This window comes from Aspergillus fischeri, genomic scaffold (genome assembly GCF_000149645.3).
Source record: "Aspergillus fischeri NRRL 181 1099437636262 genomic scaffold, whole genome shotgun sequence".
Taxonomy (NCBI): Eukaryota; Fungi; Ascomycota; class Eurotiomycetes; order Eurotiales; family Aspergillaceae; genus Aspergillus; species Aspergillus fischeri.
The window spans coordinates 26531-46580 of record NW_001509764.1 but is presented as its reverse complement, the minus strand read 5'-3'; the positions used below and the strand labels follow the sequence as shown (position 1 = coordinate 46580).

Genomic DNA, 20050 nt, shown 5'->3' with positions numbered 1-20050 from the left:
ATATCTTATGTTCTAGATTAAATCTAATATCTAGGAATAGTTATTTCCACTAATAGATATTCTTTATAGCCTCTAAAATGGTAAGTAATTCAGCCTTAGTAGTAAAAGTAGTAATAATTTATTATTTCCCTGCTTACTAGTTAATAGTAGTACTAAATAGCTTTATAAGATATCTCTTACTACTACTATAATCTAAATAATCTCTATAGGTAGTATTACTAGTAATAATAAAGATATTCCTTATTAAATTACTTTTATATTCTAATATATAGTCCTTTATTAAAGTAAGATATAGAATAATTTAATTAGCTATATTAAAATAGGTAGGTCTAGGATTTAGTAGATATCTTAATAGATTAGATATTATCTTAGTAATATCTAAGTAAGTGATTACTACAGTATAGAGAATTAATCTAATTTTAGATTAATAATAGTATATCTTACTAGCTATAGCCTTTTTATTATAAGAGTATAGCCAATCTATTATTATAGGTATTTACACCTTCTAATTAGTTAAATCTAAATAATATCTTATAATAATCTTCTTAATATATACCTATTAGCTAAGCTATAGCTTCTATTTTATTTAATCTCTAGTAATCTTAATATTTAGGAAGCTCTCTCCCTTACCTAGATTATAGAATTTATATTATTCTTATAGTTTCTAAATTAGATTATTAGCATGCTTCTTACTTTTATAATAATAAAGGAATAGTATATTATCTATAAATACTAAGATGATGATTTTATCATCTATATAAAGATATAAGTTAGTATTAATTCTTTATAAACCTATCTCTTTAAGTACTTTTGAAATATCTCTCTACTAGAGGTGCAGTACCCTATATAGGCTATAGAGAGCTTACTTTAATAGGTAAATATAGCTATATTTAGAGAATTCTTTAACTATTCTAGTATAGACCTCCTTATTTAGTTTACTATTAATAAAGGTATTAATAGTATTAATTTATTATATATTAAGATTAAATACTAGTATAATAACTATTAATATTTAGAATATTTATGCAGTAAGAGTAGCAGCTATAGTATTATTATATATTATCTATTATATATCTCCTTATATATAGATTTATGCCTTAGCCTTAATTAAATAGCCTTCTTAATTAAATTTATATATAAAAACCTATTATAGTAGAATAATCTGCTTATCTCTAGGTATTCTAACCTTCTGAAAAGTTCCTTAAGCTAATAATATATTATATTCTAACTATATAGCTGCTTTAAAGAGTTCTTTTAATAAGTACTTCTGCATCTTCTTCTAGCTATTAGGTATAGGTAGTATTTTATCTTAATAAAGTTACTTCTTTAATGCCTTATCTTTTAGGCCTATTCTAAATAATATAAATACTAAGTGAAATTATTGCAAGCTATTTATCTAAGTAGTAGTAAAATTATAGGCCTTTAGAATTTAATATTCTTATTTTCCTTTAATAATATTATCTAGTGAAAGATTAGTATTTATACTATGTTTTAGCCTCTATAGGATATTATTAGTATTATCTAGCTTATCTTAATTATTTAGCTTAATCCTTAATTAATTAACCTCCTTAAATAGCTATTTTAAAGGTAAATCTTCTAGTTATAATTAATCTAGGGACTTAGGCAGTGTATCTATAAGCCTTATAGGTGTCTCTAGCTCTAGTAAATCATTGATTCTTATTAGTGATCTTAGGGTCATTAAATCTAGTTAAATAGGCTCATCTCTCTGTGGGCTATTAATCTAGTCTCTAGGGATTCTATGCTAAGTGTTTATCTATACTAGGTGTGGTGTAGTATTAATATCTTGCTTAATTAAAGGATGATTATTCTGGATAGGCATAGCCTTAGGGGTTAGAGGTATAAGTTAATATTCTAGGGTTTCTGCTGTGGCCTTACTGCCTGCCTCTTTAGATATAGTACTATTACTTATAGCCTTACTTATGGCCTTACTTGCTTTATTAATTACTATATTCACCCCCTAAGCTTTAACCTTATCTAACTTATCATCTGTACTTCCTACTAAGCTAGGTAAATTATTAATATCTAGTAGCTTATTAATTTTAATAGGTAATTCAGGCAGATCTAATATTTTAATTACTTCAGTGTAGAACAGCTAATCTAGATTAAATAAGATATCTTTATTAAATATTATATCTCTCTTATTAGTGATTATTCTAGTTACTAGATTCTATATCTTTTATATATTAGATGCTGTGTAGCTAACTAGATAGCTACCTAGGCATATAGATCTAGCTTCTTTAATCTTAGAATCTTATGGTGTCTAATATATATTCTACATCTATAGATGCATAGATTCACTAATAATAGCTTCTTGCTATAGAGCTTCTTATATAGTATGATCTATATCTATTTTATTTAACTATTCTCCTCCACTGCCTCTCTGTATGGGTGTTAATTCTATAGATAAATAGTAGTATATAATATAGATAGCTATAGCTTCTCTAGTAATTATGCACTAATTTATATACTATAGGCTATTTTAATAATTATCCTGCTAGAATATTTAATCAGCCCCTTCTACTTATTAATATATTAAGTTAAATAATAGATCTTAGTGCCCTTAGATTTCATAGTACATATATATTTATTTCTAAGTATTAGCTTATGGTCTAAGAATATCCTCTTTAACTTAATGCTAAATTATATTTTAACTTATTTAATAAATTACTTTATTAAGCTATTAAGCTAATCTTTATCTAGATATATATAGATTATATGCTATCTAGTTAATTTATAAATAAAATACATCACCTAATAATCTCTATTATAGGTAATAGATAGTGGAATTAAATTAAAATAAATACTTTTAAACAGCTCTATAGACCTCTCTCTAGGGGTCTAAGATATCTACTTAGCAGCCTTTACTAGCCTATATATTTTATAAATTAATCTCTTATAGCTTAATACTTTAGCATCTATTAAGGCCTCTTCTAGGTTCTATATAGCCTCATCTCCCAGGTATGCAAGCTATTAATGCCATTATTTACTAGTTATAACTAATTTATAGGGCCTCTCTAAGTATTAGTTCATAGCAAAGATATTTAATATTAGGTTATATTCTATGACCTCTATATTATATCTTAATTCTATATAGCAGATTAGTTTTCTATTCTAATCCTTAATAATATTAAGGTATTAATTATAATAATATCCATACTTTTTCATCTGAAAGGTTAAGAGCAGATTTATATGGTAATTAGGTATATAAGCTACTTAATTAACTTCTAAGATATATAACTTCTAATTTATTCTAGTTACTTATAGTTTAACCTTTCTATATCTATAGATTTTTACTTCTATTATACTAAAATATATGTACTCTTCCTCTACTAGCTTATAAGTAAGAAATTAAGTTTACTTATTATAGATATTAATATCTACTCCTAAATTAATAATCTAGCTATCTTATAGCTTATATAAGTTCCTTTTTATTAAGAATACTGCTAAATTAATTCTAATAATACTTATTACTATATAAGATACTTCCTACTTCTAATTTTAATTCTAATTAGCTTACTTAATTACTTTATCTATTATATACTTTACTTTTAGGTTCTGCTTAATCTTCTTAAATTATTTTATAATAGCTAGATTTAGCTTCCATTCCTTTAGCCTTAATAATTTAATCATATATAGATACTTATTAAAAAGATGCTTCTCTCTATAAGGGTAGTTATCTTACTTAAGCTACTTGGATTTATAATTCTAATTAGCTAAGTTAGAATTTAATTAATTAGTGTGATGGCCTGTCACCATCTCTCATAAGCATCCTTCATCACCTTGCTTACCTCTGAGCTTTCTGCCTCAGCTGACCGCTTGCCACTTCTGGATGTTTGACCTGTTTGCACTATCGCTCCGCGATATCTTTCTACTCTGTGTACATACTTTTTCTTCCTCTTCTCTAGACTTAGTATTTCTTCCGAATGCTACCATATCTGTTGATTTTGCCTGAGCGAACGTGATAATTAGGGGATTATCCCTTAAATATAGTAAAGATATTTTTTTATTCTTCCTAACTAAGGCTTTCCTAGTATTTTTAATAATAGGAGATCTTATTAAAGATACTTAGCTTGCTATCCTCTAGTAAATAATCTAATTAAATACTAGTATATTAAGATTTAATCTTCTTTAATACTATAAGGAAGGTCCTGGTGCCTATATAGCTAGTATATTATATTATATTTAGCTTAGTATATATACTTAATACCTTCTCTTATTTACTTAGCTAGCTTAATATATTCTAATTAGCTAACTTAGTAATAAGCTTCTAATATTTCTCCTTAATTTAGTTTATTCTTATTTTAATTAAAGGCTTTAGATTAGCCTTAAGCTTTTAATATTATTTAACCTTATTATCTAATTAGCTTATTAGCTACTAGAGATGCTCTCTAACTATTATTTACTCTATAGTAGTCTAGATAGTTATAAGACCTTAATAATCTAGTTAATATTACTCTCTATCTTTCTTATAGATCACTAATTCTTTAGTATATATTACTAATTTAGTTTTAGTAGGCTTTGCTAGAGCCTTTAGGGTGGCTATAGTAGCTAATAAGCTATCTAATTAGCTTACTTTAGTTATTTAGGGCCTCTCTGAGGCTAGCTAGGGTTCTATAGGGGCTGATCTAGCCTGCTAATTAGCTAGAATTATTAGATAGATTAGTTAAATTAGTAGAATAGGGTAAGGTCTCTCTCCCTGGAGTATATTAAGCACTCTATGGGTTTAAGCTAGGCTAATTATATAGGAGTCCTATATCTACTAATTATTAGGCTTCTCTAGCATGAATGATATCTTTATAGTAAATCTAATTAGTTTAGTATAATAGTCTATATTAGCTTTCAGGGTTGATAGCGGTGTTAATATATCTTTAGTTCTTCTAAATTAGGTAAGTTAATTCTAATGAGATATCTTATTAATGCTTTAAGATAGCTTCTCTAATCTGTAGGCCTTAGAAGAATAATAGCAGCTATTAATCCATGCATCTCTTAAGGGCAGGCTAGGCTTATAACTATTAAAAATAATAATACTATAATAATTTACATAGCACTAGTAATTTCTATGGCCAATCAAAAATTAATAAAGGTCTGATTCTTCTAAATAAATGACTATCTAGCTCCTATTTATGCCTTTGATTTGACGCTGTAAATTAGAGTGAATATTTACTGATTATTGAGCGAAGAATGAGCGAAGAAATGGCTTGGAGAAACAGCTCAGCGAAATCACATCACTTCCAAATTGGGCAAGCAGTCATATAATTCAAAAATTTCTATGGTCGAGCGGTAGTTAATATTTTGATGTTGTATTAAGAACCCTAATTTTTATTGCTGGTATAATAAATCCTATTACCACAAGCCTTGATATACAGAGATCCTTAATATAACCAATCACGCAGGTTTTCTTGATTATTATCTATGTAAACAACAAGACTCCTTGCTATAATGAGCCTTATTGATTACTTATGTTACCAACACCACTGCATAAGGTGGATGTGACAGGCTGCACTACAGAATTTTGAAATACAGTAAACCCCCGATATAAGCATCTAATTCAGCAGCACCTTTTTACTTCCTTATATCGAAATATTCTTATACTGGATTCTTTAGCAACACTAACTGGAAATATTCTCTACCCAAAAAACTGTCGGATATCGCCCTGGCGCAGGCTTTCAATCTTTCTCTTCAGAATCACCCTTTCATATTGCATAAAACTCTTTATAAGAGCCTTATCTGCATCAACCTGCTGCTCCTCATAGAGGCGTAGCCTATAAAGGCTTTCTAAGGCATCCGCAGGTGAAATCTGAGGGAGAGGCTCTATAGTATCATCATCCTCCTCATCTTGTTGATCCACGGTATACTGACCAAGAATCATTTCATCAAGATCTAGGAGATTATCGTTTACCTCCTCATCCGCAGGACTTATAAACTGGTTGATATCCATTGCCTCTTTGATATGATTTGAAAGCTGCATCTTCTGAATGCCTTGCTCAATCTACTTGATAACCTCATACTCCTCAATCCCTGCTACCTCCTCAATATGAAGAGCCTTTTGGAAACATCGTTGAATTGTGGTATCTTTTAGATCAAGCTCCCATGCAGGAACCATCCATCGAAGAGCTTGGAGAATTGTGATTGTTGATACCGGATCCAAACCATGGTCAAATTGAGTCATCATATAGAGAATCCACTGCCGTTTCCAGTATGCTTTCCATGTGCGGATAATCCCTTGATCAAGAGGTTGATATCGAGAGGTTGAATTGGCAGGAAGCCATATGATAATCATATTTTGAAGTTGGACTTGGATATCTTCAACTGCAGCTTCATGTGCAGAGAAATTATCCATTAGAAGAGCAACTTTCCGACCTTTCATCTTTGAATCAAACCAGGAGAGCCATTCCTTAAAGATTGCTCCTGTCATCCATGCCTTCTTATTTAAACACCAGATAATCCCTAGATTCTCTGGATTAATGCCTGCAGCAGAGAAGGCTCGTGGCCTCTTAGCAGATCCAATAATCCATATTAGAAGACATTCAGAAGCATCAGAGTTACAGCAAAAGTGAGCAGTAATCCGTGCTTTCTCCTTCTTCTAACCAGGAAGATTACATGACAATAGACCTTGATCTGGAGGCATCTTCCAATAGAGAGCAGATTCATCACAATTAAAGATATCTTGGGGAGCAAATAGGCTTAAAGCTTTGCGAATTCCAATCATCTCTGTGCTAGCATCTTCTGATATGCTTCCAGCTTCACCATGCTTAGCACGTCTCCTGAGATCATGGCGTGATTGGAAGTTCTGTATCCAGCCATTGCTAAACTGAGGCATCTCCTTCTCTGGATAGATAGATGGCCAGAATTGCTTTGCCTTCTCCCGGATAATCTCTTGTGATATTGTAATCTTCACCTCTGCTCGTTGAATCCACTCAAAAAGAGCCTCTTCTAGCTCTGGCCACTGCTCTGTTCGACGTCGTTTATTGATAAGATGATGGTTTTCGATTGTATTAAGGAAGGCATAATCTTTTGATAAGATCCGTGAGATAGAGCAGAGGTTAATCTTCTGCTTATAAGCCTCTTCATACCATTTCTGAAGCTGGCTATGCGAGAGGTAAGGCTTGAGATGATGCTGGGCATGGAGAGCAGCCTTCTGGCTATTTGGAATTGCTGTACGTGTGCGCTTTAACATTCTAAGAACTTAGAAAAATGATCCAATATAAGCAATTTTATATGGGAGAAATGATTTTTGGAAGCAATATCTGTATATCGGAGTATTAAGCATTTTTATTATGAGAATTTAATTCAGACACGGTGGCAAGATGCTATAACCGAGGTTATTCTTATATCAGCGATGCTTATAGCGGGGGTTTACTGTAGTACTCCAACATGGAGAAAGGAGAAAGCTAGTCCAATGATATGGGCACAGCTTCAGTCTAGTTACATTCAGCCCAAGTTCAGGCCAGTCCAACCCAGGTTGGAACCAGACGCTGTAATTTTGACTCTAAATTTTAGAAATAGAACCAAACCTGCCGCGAAAGGAGTCAGGTGACATGCAAAGAATCAAAGTAGGCATACAGTTATAACTATTCATCAGACCTACCATTGCTCTTCAACATTGGATTCAAGCTACTTTGAATGATAATATGTTTAGGAAAAATACCTACGGTTCTCTACCCGAACTGTGTCCCCTTATGGCACACAGTGCCTCTTCCGCACGTGATGGGTCTAATTCTCGTATTCCGCCAGGATAGGGGAGGGCCACTGGCCACTTGGACTCAACTTCTCCTTATTCCTACTCTCACTGGAGACAGCACTCAACATGGGCCGCTGGTGGGGACTGCCACTTCCCCCAGAGATTATTCTGGAACTGTTTCAGTATTTGGAACCCTCGGATGTCGTGGCTCTCGCGCAAGCCGCGGAAGGGTTCGCCCAGCTCGCCGTCTCAGCGTACTCATCTAGTCTCCGCGAACATGGGCGAACGATATTGTTTTCTGCAGTTACATGTGGACATGTAAGCATTGTCCAGCATTACCTGGAGGGAGGAGCCGACCCCTGCGCCGCGGATGATGAGGGATACACGCCATTGCACTGGGCCGCTGCTTTCGGTCACTGCAACGTGGTGTCTTTACTCATTGATGTGGGAGCTGATATCAATGCACGGCATAAGAGCGGACTTACTCCACTGGATTATGCCATTATAACAGGATATGATAGCGTTGTGGAGGTTCTTTTGAATAAAGGAGCTACCATTACGGATGTCAGGATTGGCCAGTCTCAAAGAACGACTCTACATGCGGCTGCTATCAAGGGGTATAGCAAGATTGCAGAGATGTTACTAAGCCACGGAGCTCCCATTGATGTCAAGGATGCCCATGGTCATACGCCTCTTCATTTAGCTGTTTCAGAAGGGCATCTTGAGATAGTTCGGGCGCTGCTTTGTGCTGGGGCAACCGTCGTCATTCAAGATGAAATAGGCGACTCACCACTGCACCTCGCTGCTGGCAACGGTTATTTTGCTATCGTACAGGAGCTTCTGAATAAGGGAGCAGATCCTTCTCTGCAAGGTCACGAAAATGCTACGCCATTGCACCAGGCATCTTTAATGGGTTTCGTTGACGTTGTCCAGCTTCTTCTAGAATCCGGGGCAAATGTGTCTGCTCAAAGTTTAGATGGAAAAACTCCTCTTCTCCAAGCCAGTGGCGCCGGCCAGGTTGCAACCGTGCGGCTGCTTCTAGGTGCCGGAAGCAGTCCTTCATTTCCAGATGAGGATGGGAACACGCCACTACACTTCGCTGTCCTTTCAGGGAAAGCAACTATCGCTGAAATGCTGATAGAAGCTGGAGCGCATGTCGATAGCGCAAATGACAAGAACCAGACCCCCTTACACTGGGCAGCAAAAGGACATGAAGAGATAGTCCCTACTTTGCTGAATCACAAAGCTGATACCCATGCTCGCAGCCATACAGGGTGGACTCCGCTACATTGGGCAGCTAACGAGGGTCATGTCGGTATAATGACAGCTTTATTGAAAGCCGGGGCCCTCGACCAGATTCAAAATGAACATGGGGAATCAGCGCTGCACTTGGCCGCTCAGAAAGGGCATGAAGCTGTCGTCCAATTGCTTATCCAACGGGACAGCAATCCACATCTCACCGACAATAAACTTCGCACAGCTCTGCATTATGCAGCTGGCGAAGGACATGAGGAAATAGTAAGAATATTGCTGAGTATCAAAGTCAGATCAGACAGCAGAGATATCGATGGTCGGACTCCGCTTTACTATGCAGCACTCCATGGACATGTGACGATCGCAAAAATGCTTCTTGATTTTGGTACCACCCTTGACGAGACCGTCAAGGAAGCCTTTTTAGAGGCTGCAGAAGCTGGGCACGAATTGATGGTTCAATTTCTCATCATAAATGGCATTGATCTGTCTTTCAAAGATATAAGCGGATATACAGCGTTGCACAGGGCCGTTCTGGGGAGTCAAATTAAAGTTCTCAAACTTCTTCTCAATACAGAGGCTGATATCTCTGCCCGGGATAACAGGGGGAAAACAGCATTGCATCTTGCTGCCCAGGAGGGCGAGGATGAAATTGCCAAAGTTCTCTTGGGAAACAGTGAAATAAGGAATCTCCAGGATTGTGATGGCTGGACGGCTCTGCATTGGGCGGTTAATAACGAACATGAAAACACCGTCCAGTCTCTATTAGATGCTGGTGTTGATCCTAGTATTAATTCCTTCGATGCATGCAGGCCGCTTGATTTGGCAGAAGTTGGGGCTCTAGAAACAATTGAGCAGATGCTACAAGAGGCATTAGCAGCAACAGACAGGCCAACCATTGGTGACGCGCCTCCATGAGATTATTAGTGCATTCTATCAAGTTGAGGGCCTGGTAAATTACCACCAGAAGTGCCAGGACTGCATGGTTAAGATTATGACATATAGTCACCACTTTTATTACCTAATAACTGCATGTTCTTGTGTATGTTAGTGATAGAAATCATAGAATACTTACTACACTTTACCAGCTTGGCTATTTATAATGTTGTAAGCTTATTCCTATCATCGGCTAGTGCTACTTCCTGACATGTACTGCATGGTATATGTAGCTACAGTCATATAGTGTGATTACTATATTAGTTAGTATAGACGTCATATGACCCAGACCTTATATCTAGTTTAGACATGACCTCTACCTATACCTAGTTTCCTTCCTTCTTTAGTAATTCCACTTCACACCTTATGGCCTATTGGGACGCCTAGAGTAAAGCCTCAGACTAAGATATTCTAGCCCGCGATACTTATATCTCAGTAGCACTAGATTAGAGTTGCATAACCAAACTGCTACAATCAAATCTGACCCTCACCAAACTCAAAGTGGTTCAGGTTTGGTCCCTAGCCTAGGGAATCACACCAGTTTCAGTTTCCCTAGAGTAAAACTAATTTGAGTTCAGTTAAAACCATTCATTAAGGTTTTTAAGGTTTTATCTGCCTAGGACCCTAGGTTAACTAACCCTAACCATTTTACTTAGTAATCACTAATCTCTATGGTTTCTCTGAAAATATTAATATCACTAGATAGCCTAGTATTTAGTCTATCTAAATATGAAATATCAATCCAAAATATCTAGTGGTTGGTGAGATATAATGGTATAATCATTTTTGTCATAGGTTGGTATGAAAATAGTGGAGATGTATATATGTGTAACTGATGGTTGACACCCTCATAGTTTAGAAATGATCTTTTTACAACCACCCATTCAGCCCTGTAGATATTGAATTAAAATTTTAGATATAGATTAGTATAATGATAATGATTATATATTTCAAATAAGAATAAGTATTTTTTAAAAGGTATAGTGATAGTATGGTAGTTAATAATCCTTTAAAATTTAAAACAGTTAAAATTCACTAAGGGGTAGTAGTTTAACCAACCCAAAACCAATACAAATCTAACTATGGTTAGTTAGTAGGGGCCTAACTAGGCCTAGTTGCAGGTTTTTGCGGTTAAACTCAAACCAAATCAGAACAGATCAGATTTGGTTCAAACTTCTAAAAGTTAGACTTGAAATCGCAGCAGTTCAGTGCCAACTGGTTTTAAACTTACCTGAACTCAGACTGAATGCAACTCTAGCTGAGGACTACCAACCAGGTGGTGTAGCAAAATACTAAACAGATATAAGAGGTATTAAGTAATACAATAATCTAAACATGACTAAGGATAGTTTAAAAATAAAAATCATTAACTGGATGGCTTATGATATCATTCGAGACTTATCATTCTAAGGGAAATAATGATAAATGCTTTCTAACATCAGGATATTCCAGTCTTTGCTTTCGCCTCTCGATGCTCTAGTCGTGCCCCCAAGAGCACTTTCCGCACTCTCTCAAAAAGGCGAGTAATAAACACTCAGGTAGGGCTTCGAATGGCGATACGAGTAAGAAACCCCTGAGTGTATGTAATTGGTTTTCGTAAAGTCAAGGCCGGGACTGTCAGCGATGTTAACTGTACTCCAGCCCGTTTGCCGGATGCACCCACCACAGGGTCAACTTACTAGTATGAGGCCACTTTATCCTTGTATGTGCTGGCCAGATCCGTCCAACCCAGAACCTCGTAGAACGCCACGAGTGCGTCCATTACGACCGCGTCATTCATTCCAACGGTAAGGAGGTATATCTGGGGGTCCGGAAATTTTTTCTTGGGAGATAGGGTCCAGTTCGCCATCATGACGGGTCGGTAGTCCTCGGGAGGAGGCGTCCCAAAAGCAAAGTCCGGCCGGATGTTGCTCCGATACCCTTCAGGGATCTCGAGGAGATCCCACAGTTTCCTCAGGAGGGTCAGACCATCGGCACATTGAGGATCTTCCAGACGTTTCCCGCGAAGAGTCCACATGTCCGCTACCCGATCCCATGAAACCACCTGGTCGGTGACGTAGAATTTCAGGCGACTTCGCTCGGGGGTGCACAGGTCGACACCGAGAAGGAACGGGGCAATCGCGGTATCTGTTGGGTGCCCGTCGTCTTGCAGGCCGAGGGAGTTGCAGAGGTGATGCACGGGTTCCTTCAATCCCGGGAGAGCGAGGCTCTCGATGGAGTCAAGAATGAGCTTTCCTGGCGAGAGTCCAGTCGCCAGCGACTTCATGCCTGGGAAGAAGTAGGCTTTGGCGCTGATGCCACCGTTCTGGAATTCCACTGCCAGGGCTTGCTGGCCTCGTCCGGACTTGGGGAGGGGGCCTTTCTCCTCAAGCAACCGTCTTTCTTCATCGGGAGTCACCAAAAGTTGATGTTGGAAGTGCCTGAACCGGGCTAGATCGATGGTGTTGTCTAGACACGCAAGGCGGGATAGGCATTCCTCTGGCGCTATCTTGTTGAAAGCATCGACGCCGGATTCTGCCAAGTGTGAGAGTGGTTCGAAGCCAATCCGCACGATATTATGTAGGAGATTCCAGCTGAGCTCGAAAGGAACGCCATAGGTGGTCACATTGCTCCACCAAGGCAGAGGTGCTTGTCCAGCGACTGGGAAGGTGCCGAGGTATGGAACCAGAAGTTGCTGCAGGAGATAGAGGCAGGAAATCTGGTCCTTCTGCGGATACTGAGCATCACGCAGAAGCTTGAGCAAATTGGGCCCAGTATATTCCCACCAACGTCGCTGGTCGTCGTTGGGAAACCACGAGTACTTGTCGAGGAGCTGGAATGCCTCTTCTTCAGGGCACGAAATCTCAGTTGCTATGGTCATTGTGGGAGAGGGATGCGGATGCTCGAGTGAGATAAAAAATCGAAAATTGTAGAAAACCCGGACTGTCTAGGGAGCCACAACTCTCGCTGCTGGCTGCAGGACGAGGCGTGCTTTCAATTCTTTAAGTATGGATTCCAATTTGATCTGCGAGTATGTACAGTCATGCGCCTTTGAATACTGTCACCGGAACACACGACGGCGTTGCTAACCTGGTGGCAACAGTCCCTTGCGCAGCTGAGATCTTGGGTGGCATCAGCCAGCAGTGTTGCAGGGCTGCTACTGTGCAAGACTTGTTTGTGGCCCACTTATCCCATGCATGCATGGTAGATGATGCCTGCACCTGAAAATCCTTTCTTCAAAGTATTTGAATTACGTCTGGTCCAATGAGACTTTGATTGATGCTTTTGGTATGACATTATGATTGTGCTGACTTGGCAAATCTGATCCTGTTAATGCGTCTAGGATGCTACGCCACATTGGGCAAATAATAATCAACAACTAGTCATTACTGAAAAATTGGACAAGACCCGCACAGACCTGCCTTGTGAGGGCTTCCCAATATTTGTCGTCGTCATGAAAAAGCAAAGGTGAATTCCAGGTCAGAAAACATTCTCCCCCCCCAGTCTTACGGTCAAGCAGTTGCGCGACACTATGCATGCGCCTGTTAATCCTGGACCACTGGCCTCCGCCTGACCAACCCCTGGCTGGACTTCAGCGGTTATAAATCTATTGGCAGGCACTCCGAATGTCCCACAAAAGCAATTCGTGACAATGGAAACCTTCGATGCGATTCAGCTTCCCTACCCCGGGGTAGTCGGCGCAAGCTTGCTCGTCATCCTGGGAATCATATTGTTGTTTCCCTTGGACACAGGCCACTTCATCAGCATCAACCAACACCCATGGGACTTTTTTCAGACAAAGGCCAAGCAAGAGTTTGAATATAATGCAGCTGCTCTACTCAACGAGGGCCTTCAAACAGTGAGCTCAGAGATCCGGTGTGGCTTCCTTATCTTCGCCAACAGGGATTAACACGCTTTATGTAGGGCCGCTCGGCGTTCCGGCTGGTGACCAACATGGTCACCTATTTGATCCTGAAAGACCAGTATGCGGAGGAAATTAAGAATGATAGTCGGTTTGGCGCTCATGAAGCAGTTGATCCTGTATGTCGCCCTCTTCATCGAGCAGATTCCTCGCAGAACGATCTGGTTCTCATCCGTCTAGGTATTACTTGTGGACCTGCCTGGTTTAGAGACCATGTTCCAAGGATCGCTGCATAATCAAGTGCCTCCCATGGCAGTTCGTGCGTTAAACAAGGAGCTTGGTCAGTTTCCAGTCTCTTCTCCTCTGAGAATTATTACTGAGCCCGGGATGTAGTACACTTGACACCCTTCCTTTCCGAGGAAGCTATGAACTGCCTGCAAACCAGGTGGACGGACTCGGCTGGTACGTGCGTTCCCAGCAGGCCAGTTGGACAATAATCTGATAAAAGACAGAGTGGCATGACGTCTCTATCCCGGAAACAGTACTGGCCTTGATTGCCCAAATGACAACAAGAGCACTGCTGGGCCCTGCGCTCTGCCGCAACCCCGAATGGCTTGATATTGCTAAATCCTTCACAACGAATCGAGCTATTGCCGTCGCCGCCGTCCAGTCCTGGCCAAGCTTTCTTCAACCTGTGATTCATTGGTTTCTATCCCCCTGTCGGGCTCTTCGCCGTCAAATCCAATGCGCCCGTAATATCCTCCTTCCGGTCCTCGAGCGTGAACGGCGCTCGTATCGTAGTGATCAGCCAACGAAGCGGGAATTCTCGAACTTGGCGTTCATCGACCAGTATGCCAAGGGAGCTCGCTATGATGCTACCATGGCGCAGCTGCGAATCATTGCCGTTGCTTTCCAGACTACGAGTGATTTGGTCGAAAAGGTGATAGCACGACTTTGCAAGCACCCAGAGCTCATTCAGCCCTTGCGCGAGGAGGTGGTTTCGGTAGTTGGGAAAAATGGCTTGCACAGCCACTCATTACGCAAACTCACGTTAATGGAGAGTGTGATGAAGGAGACCCAGCGGCTTGAACCTGCTGTTATCAGTACGTTGACTCCGAATATTGTCCCCTTCCTCCCTATGGGTCTCTTGCTAACTTGGCTTCCGGCCTCAGTTGGCATGTTCCGCCTCGCCAAAGAAAAAGTGACCTTGAAGGATGGCACTGTCATTCCCAAGGGTACCAATATCGCCTTTGCGAATGATCTCCGCTTCGACCCGGAAATGTACCCGGAGCCGGAAACATTCGACGGCTACCGGTTCCAGCGGATGAGAGAGGATCCTGAGAAGATTGACCTTACGCCGTTCACCAAGACCAGGATGAGTCATCTCGCTTTTGGCCACGGCAAGCACGCATGCCCGGGCCGCTTTCTCGCCTGCGATGAAGCGAAACTGATTCTGTGTCATATTCTTCTCAAGTATGAGATTAGGGCTGTGGAGGGATCTCCTCCGGAACTGCGTGCGCGTGGGATGTTTGTGCAGCTGGATCCTGGGGCAATGATGTCGGTGAGAAGGCGGCGGGAGAATGAATTTGCACTGCATGGATAGGGGATCATCTTGGAGGGTGAAGGTGTATTCTGTCTACATTCTACGATTGACCACTCGCCTATTATGCCTTGATAGAAATCACAGATGGAAATATGTCTCGGCTTCATCCTGCATGTAGGAGCTTCTTCGATCTGTCCATCATTGTGTAATATACAGTACAGAGTTATTTTTACCTGAACGAGGATTTCCTGAGTTGCGTGTTCCTCCTTGCTGGTTGAATCTCTATGCCACCGGACATTGCAGGTCATTGTTCACAGGGACATTGTATGCAACGGTTCACCGAAGCCGTGGGAATGTGACGTGTAGCCGAGCTAGCAGCATCCCTGACAGACTATCTAGCGCTAGCAGCCTTTAGTCTCGACCCATGCTAACCCCTCACGTACATTCAGCTGATCGTCTCGATGATAGTCGTCCGATGCAACGTCAAGCTCAACCAGTGCGCAGGAGGGGCGTTAACCGCCTTGGAGATGTGACAACGCCTGCATCAACATGCGACCCGCAGATGGGGAATCAAGGAACTGCACTGTGACGTGCAATTGATGTGGCTACCTGGGAATTGCCCTTTCTGCCATTCTCAGCTGAGTTAGAAGTGAGGAAATATGGTGTACAGATCTCTGCTTTCGCAAACCAACGGCCGAAAGAGACTTCCATAGTGTGTCAACTGCATGCACCTGAGAAGCACGATTCACTATGTTTCAGTTTGGCTTTTTTGACTGTACGGTTGCGTGGCCAGAACTGGTGGACATCTGGCGAGCCCGTACAGGAGTGAGCGCAGAATGCAGAATGTCGGCGCCCATCACACTGTTTGTTTCCAAGCATGGGAACCTCTGTCGTTCCCATGACTCCTTCGCACAGGAGCTATGCGTACGATCGAGTGCGGTGAATCCTCCATTCGAAGCAAACAACAAGATTTGGGGGCACCTCGGTACAGCGAGCTTCCAACCAAAAGTGCAGACCATAGTTGGGCATCCCACCAAGACCTCGCTCTCGAGGTTAAATTAAACAATCACCCCCGGCTGCCGTCCATACAAGGCCATTCTCCTATCTCCGCATTTACTTTGATTACTTTGAACAAGAATTGATCATTGCTCTCCACGATGACCGTCGACTCCAAGCCGCAACTCCAGCGCCTCGCCGCCGATGTCGACGTTGACCTGATGTGCAGGCTCCTCGAAGAGGACGGTGCCTTCATCCTGAAGGACCTGCTTCCCCTCGACGTCGTCGAGAGCTTCAATCGCGAGTTGGACGTGCAAATGGCCATCCCGCCTCCCAAGGGAGAGCGGCTGCTTGCGGACAAATACCCCCCTCACTTCAAATACGTCCCGAACGTCGCCACCACTTGCCCGACGTTCCGCAACAACATCCTCATTAACCCGGTCATCCACGCCATCTGTGAGGGCTACTTCCAGCGCACGGGCGATTACTGGCTCAGCGCGGCCTTCCTCCGCGAAATTGAATCGGGAATGCCCGCCCAGCCGTTCCACCGCGACGATGCCACCCACCCGCTGATGCACCACCAACCCTTGGAAGCACCGCCGATCTCCCTCAGCGTCATCTTTCCCCTGACAGAGTTCACGGAGGAGAACGGCGCCACGGAGGTCATTCTCGGGAGTCATCGGTGGATGGAGGTCGGGACGCCGGAGCGCGATCAGGCGGTTCTGGCGACTATGGACCCGGGCGATGTTCTCGTTGTGCGACAGCGTGTGGTTCATGCGGGAGGTGGGAATCGCACGACCACCGGCGATCCTCGACGGGTTGTTCTCGCGTACTTCAATAGCTGCCAGCTTACCCCGTTCGAGACCTACCGCACGATGCCGCGCGAGACGGTGGAGTCGATGACTGTTCTCGGCCAGAGGATGCTCGGCTGGAGGACTATGAAACCGTCCGATCCCAATATTGTGGGTATTAACATTATTGATGATAAGCGGCTGGAGAATGTGCTGCAGTTGAAGGCTACTGATTTGCCTGCTTAGGTAGAGTCGTGGCTGCTAGATACCTAGTCAGTGAAACTATTGTGCTCCGGTCCTACGTAAACTAAGCTGAGTTGTTGTCAAGGTGCTGATGTCCATATTACTGTGTAGTTTACTGCTAAAATGGGACTGTAGTAGGGACTTGAATTCCTCTAAAACTAGCAGACGGAATGGCTCTATTTAAACCTGCTTTGGATCATCCTACTTCGACTTCCTGTCCTTTAGTGAGGTGCTAGTAAATTGTAGGCAATGAATACGAGCCTCCGGTTGAAGGCTTTGAATATCATCAATACAAGCCTTTCTTAGGTATTATTCACTGTATCAAAGACATAAACAATAAAATAAACCAAAAGTCGTACCACCTAATACTAACCCTCTGCCTACCCTGATATCCAACCTACCCGCTAAGCAACTACCCTATTATTTAAAGGTTATGCACGGTATCATATTATATTATAGGTGATTACGTAGGTAGCTCGTAATCAGAGCTTTTTCTGAACCAATGCGAGCTGGAACCCTCGGTCTTACGGCCAAGTGGAATGCTACTAGTAGGTTGGCGAGCTTCCCCAGTGATACTTAGAATGAACTTTATTGACTGATGAATCTTCGATAGATCGTCGATCCTCAAGTGAATTTCCGTTCCCTCTCATGCCAAAGGCGAGCCGGTTATCACAAAGTCTCTGCATCCAAGAGTATACCCAACGCCCAGCCCGGTTTCAGATCTGCCCGCTATTGAAGCCACTTCATGCATGGGCTATCGAACCCCTGTTTTTACTTTCTTTTTCGTTTCTTTTTTCCTATTTCTTTTCTTTTCTTTTATTTTGTTGTATTTGTTTCTATTTTGTTTTCTTTAGGGCTGTGGGGACCATCTGCGGCTGACTCTTGCAGGGCCAGTGTAACATCAAGGCAGCCATGGTTACACTGCATTTGCTGCACTTCGTTCCTGTTGAAGACCGATCTTTGGACGGAAGGTGGAGCTGAATCTGCCCGAGGGACTCTGGATGAGAAGGAGGCATGTGACGCCGCAGTGACAGCCAGAATATCTCGCCGACATTCTGCGAAATAGAACAGAAGGGACGTCCGTAGGTTGTGTTCGATAGAGGAAGAAGAAAGGATCGTTCCCTAACGACATTGGCCATCCATAGGGCAAATCTGGCAACCGGCTATGGAGCGACTCCCGCTATCCCCCGCTGTGCTCTTCCTAACCATCACCCTCCCCATTCTATACTTTTGGATTCTACACACATCACCAGCCAGGCACCATGGGAAGCAACTTCCCCTCCCCCCAGGGCCTCCAAGACTCCCTAAGATTGGCAACCTCCACCAGGTACCCCGCCAGATCCCATGGAAGAAGTACAAAGAGTGGTCCGACACTTACGGCCCCATCATGTCCGTCCAACTCGCCAACACCATAGCCGTTGTCTTCTCCTCCTGGGACCTCATCAAAACCCATGTTGAACGCCGAAACACAATCTACAGCAGCCGACCCTCCGTGCCCTTCTTCCTCCATGCGACAGGTGGCCTGAATGCGTCTATTCTCCCCTACGGACCGGAATGGAAACTCCAGCGGGCCATCCGCAGCTCCGTCCTCAAACCCTCCATGACGATCAAGTACCGGGACGTCCAGAGCATGGAAACGACGCAGCTCCTGCACGAGCTTCTGTCCACGAACGACTTCTCCGTTTGTCTGCGTCGGTGTATTGCCAGTGTCTTTCTGACTGTGGCGTATGGGGAGCGATGTGCCGATCATGCCGGGTTGGAGGCGATTGACCGGCTCGAGGAGCTGAATCGCGCTATCGCACTGCACGCTGAGGCGCTTTTTTCTGGCGCTGCTGGCATTCTTGCCCAGTTGGTCCTCCCTCAAGCACTGGTTGATCGGCTGCCGGTCCGGTGGAAGAAGGACGCTGATATCCTGCACAATCGGCTGACTGCGGACCTGGTAGCCCGGACGAGGGCTGCGCTGGCCCGACCGGGCTGGAACTGGGTCAAGGCATTCGCCATAAAGGAGGGGACTGGGAGCGGGGAAGGTGACGGGGAGCAGGGAAGGGAAGTCGGCTTGAAGCGTCTCGCGTATATGGTCGGGTCGCTGTACGAGGCCTCCATGGCTGCCTCACAGGCACTCCGAGTCATCATCCTCGCCGGTATCTTATACCCGGATGCCACACGGCGTATGCACGACGAGCTAGACGCGGTGGTCGGGAAGGACCGCCTTCCTGACTTCAACGACGCCGCCCAATTGCCCTATACGCAAGCCTTCATCAAAGAAGCCATGCGCTGGCGCTCCCTAACACCCATGGGATCACCCCGTGCCACATCCGACGAAGACGAATGCAGAGGCTACCACATCCCTCGTGGCGCTACTGTCCTCGTCAACGTGTGGGCGATAAACCACGACGAAGGGGTGTTTCTCGACCCCTTCACGTTCAAGCCGGAGAGATGGATCGAGAACCCGGACTTGCCGCAGTTGCTGTATGGGATGGGCCAGCGCGCGTGTCCGGGGCGCCACATGGGGCAGGATTCGTTGTTCCTGGGCACTGCTCGTTTGTTTTGGGCGTTCGATATGGCCCTGCCGGATGGTGCGGAGGCGATTGACCAGGAGCGGTTCTTGGATAGTGGGACGACGCTCGCGGCGTTCCTACCGGATTTTGAGGTGAGATTTACGCCGAGGTCGGAGAAGCATCGGGAGGTCATTGAGAATAGCGTGGTTGTGTCATCGGATGTCTCGTCAGTTACCGTGGCTACGTAGA

General features: G+C 42.8%; 6 protein-coding genes across 6 annotated transcripts, besides 3 other annotated features; 4 read left to right on the top strand and 2 right to left on the bottom strand.

Moving 5' to 3' along the window:
• Window positions 1-1261: part of a mobile genetic element that runs on past the window's edge.
• A 662-nt stretch (window positions 1262-1923) lies between these two features.
• Window positions 1924-1952: a microsatellite.
• A 3695-nt stretch (window positions 1953-5647) lies between these two features.
• Window positions 5648-5959, bottom strand: NFIA_093780 (uncharacterized protein; the record flags this gene model as incomplete). Its single annotated transcript, XM_001261654.1, has 2 exons — window positions 5648-5875; window positions 5921-5959. The coding sequence occupies 2 exons, from the start codon at window positions 5957-5959 to the stop codon at window positions 5648-5650; spliced, it is 267 nt and encodes an 88-aa protein (XP_001261655.1).
• Window positions 5960-6061: 102 nt separating this feature from the next.
• Window positions 6062-6964: a mobile genetic element.
• An 864-nt stretch (window positions 6965-7828) lies between these two features.
• On the top strand, window positions 7829-9871 carry ftmI (the record flags this gene model as incomplete). The annotated part of the gene is made up of 1 exon (XM_001261653.1): window positions 7829-9871. One exon carries the CDS (start codon window positions 7829-7831, stop codon window positions 9869-9871), a length of 2043 nt encoding a protein of 680 aa, XP_001261654.1.
• A 1696-nt stretch (window positions 9872-11567) lies between these two features.
• On the bottom strand, window positions 11568-12749 carry ftmPT2 (12-alpha,13-alpha-dihydroxyfumitremorgin C prenyltransferase ftmH; the record flags this gene model as incomplete). Its single annotated transcript, XM_001261652.1, has 1 exon — window positions 11568-12749. One exon carries the CDS (start codon window positions 12747-12749, stop codon window positions 11568-11570), a length of 1182 nt encoding a protein of 393 aa, XP_001261653.1.
• Window positions 12750-13520: 771 nt separating this feature from the next.
• Window positions 13521-15333, top strand: ftmG (cytochrome P450 monooxygenase ftmG; the record flags this gene model as incomplete). Its single annotated transcript, XM_001261651.1, has 6 exons — window positions 13521-13727; window positions 13793-13909; window positions 13971-14070; window positions 14124-14192; window positions 14243-14833; window positions 14903-15333. The coding sequence occupies 6 exons, from the start codon at window positions 13521-13523 to the stop codon at window positions 15331-15333; spliced, it is 1515 nt and encodes a 504-aa protein (XP_001261652.1).
• Window positions 15334-16430: 1097 nt separating this feature from the next.
• ftmF (2-oxoglutarate dependent dioxygenase ftmF) lies at window positions 16431-17306 on the top strand (the record flags this gene model as incomplete). Its single annotated transcript, XM_001261650.1, has 1 exon — window positions 16431-17306. The coding sequence occupies one exon, from the start codon at window positions 16431-16433 to the stop codon at window positions 17304-17306; it is 876 nt and encodes a 291-aa protein (XP_001261651.1).
• Window positions 17307-18468: 1162 nt separating this feature from the next.
• On the top strand, window positions 18469-20049 carry ftmE (cytochrome P450 monooxygenase ftmE; the record flags this gene model as incomplete). The annotated part of the gene is made up of 1 exon (XM_001261649.1): window positions 18469-20049. One exon carries the CDS (start codon window positions 18469-18471, stop codon window positions 20047-20049), a length of 1581 nt encoding a protein of 526 aa, XP_001261650.1.
• Between the last annotated feature and the right edge of the window lies 1 nt (window position 20050).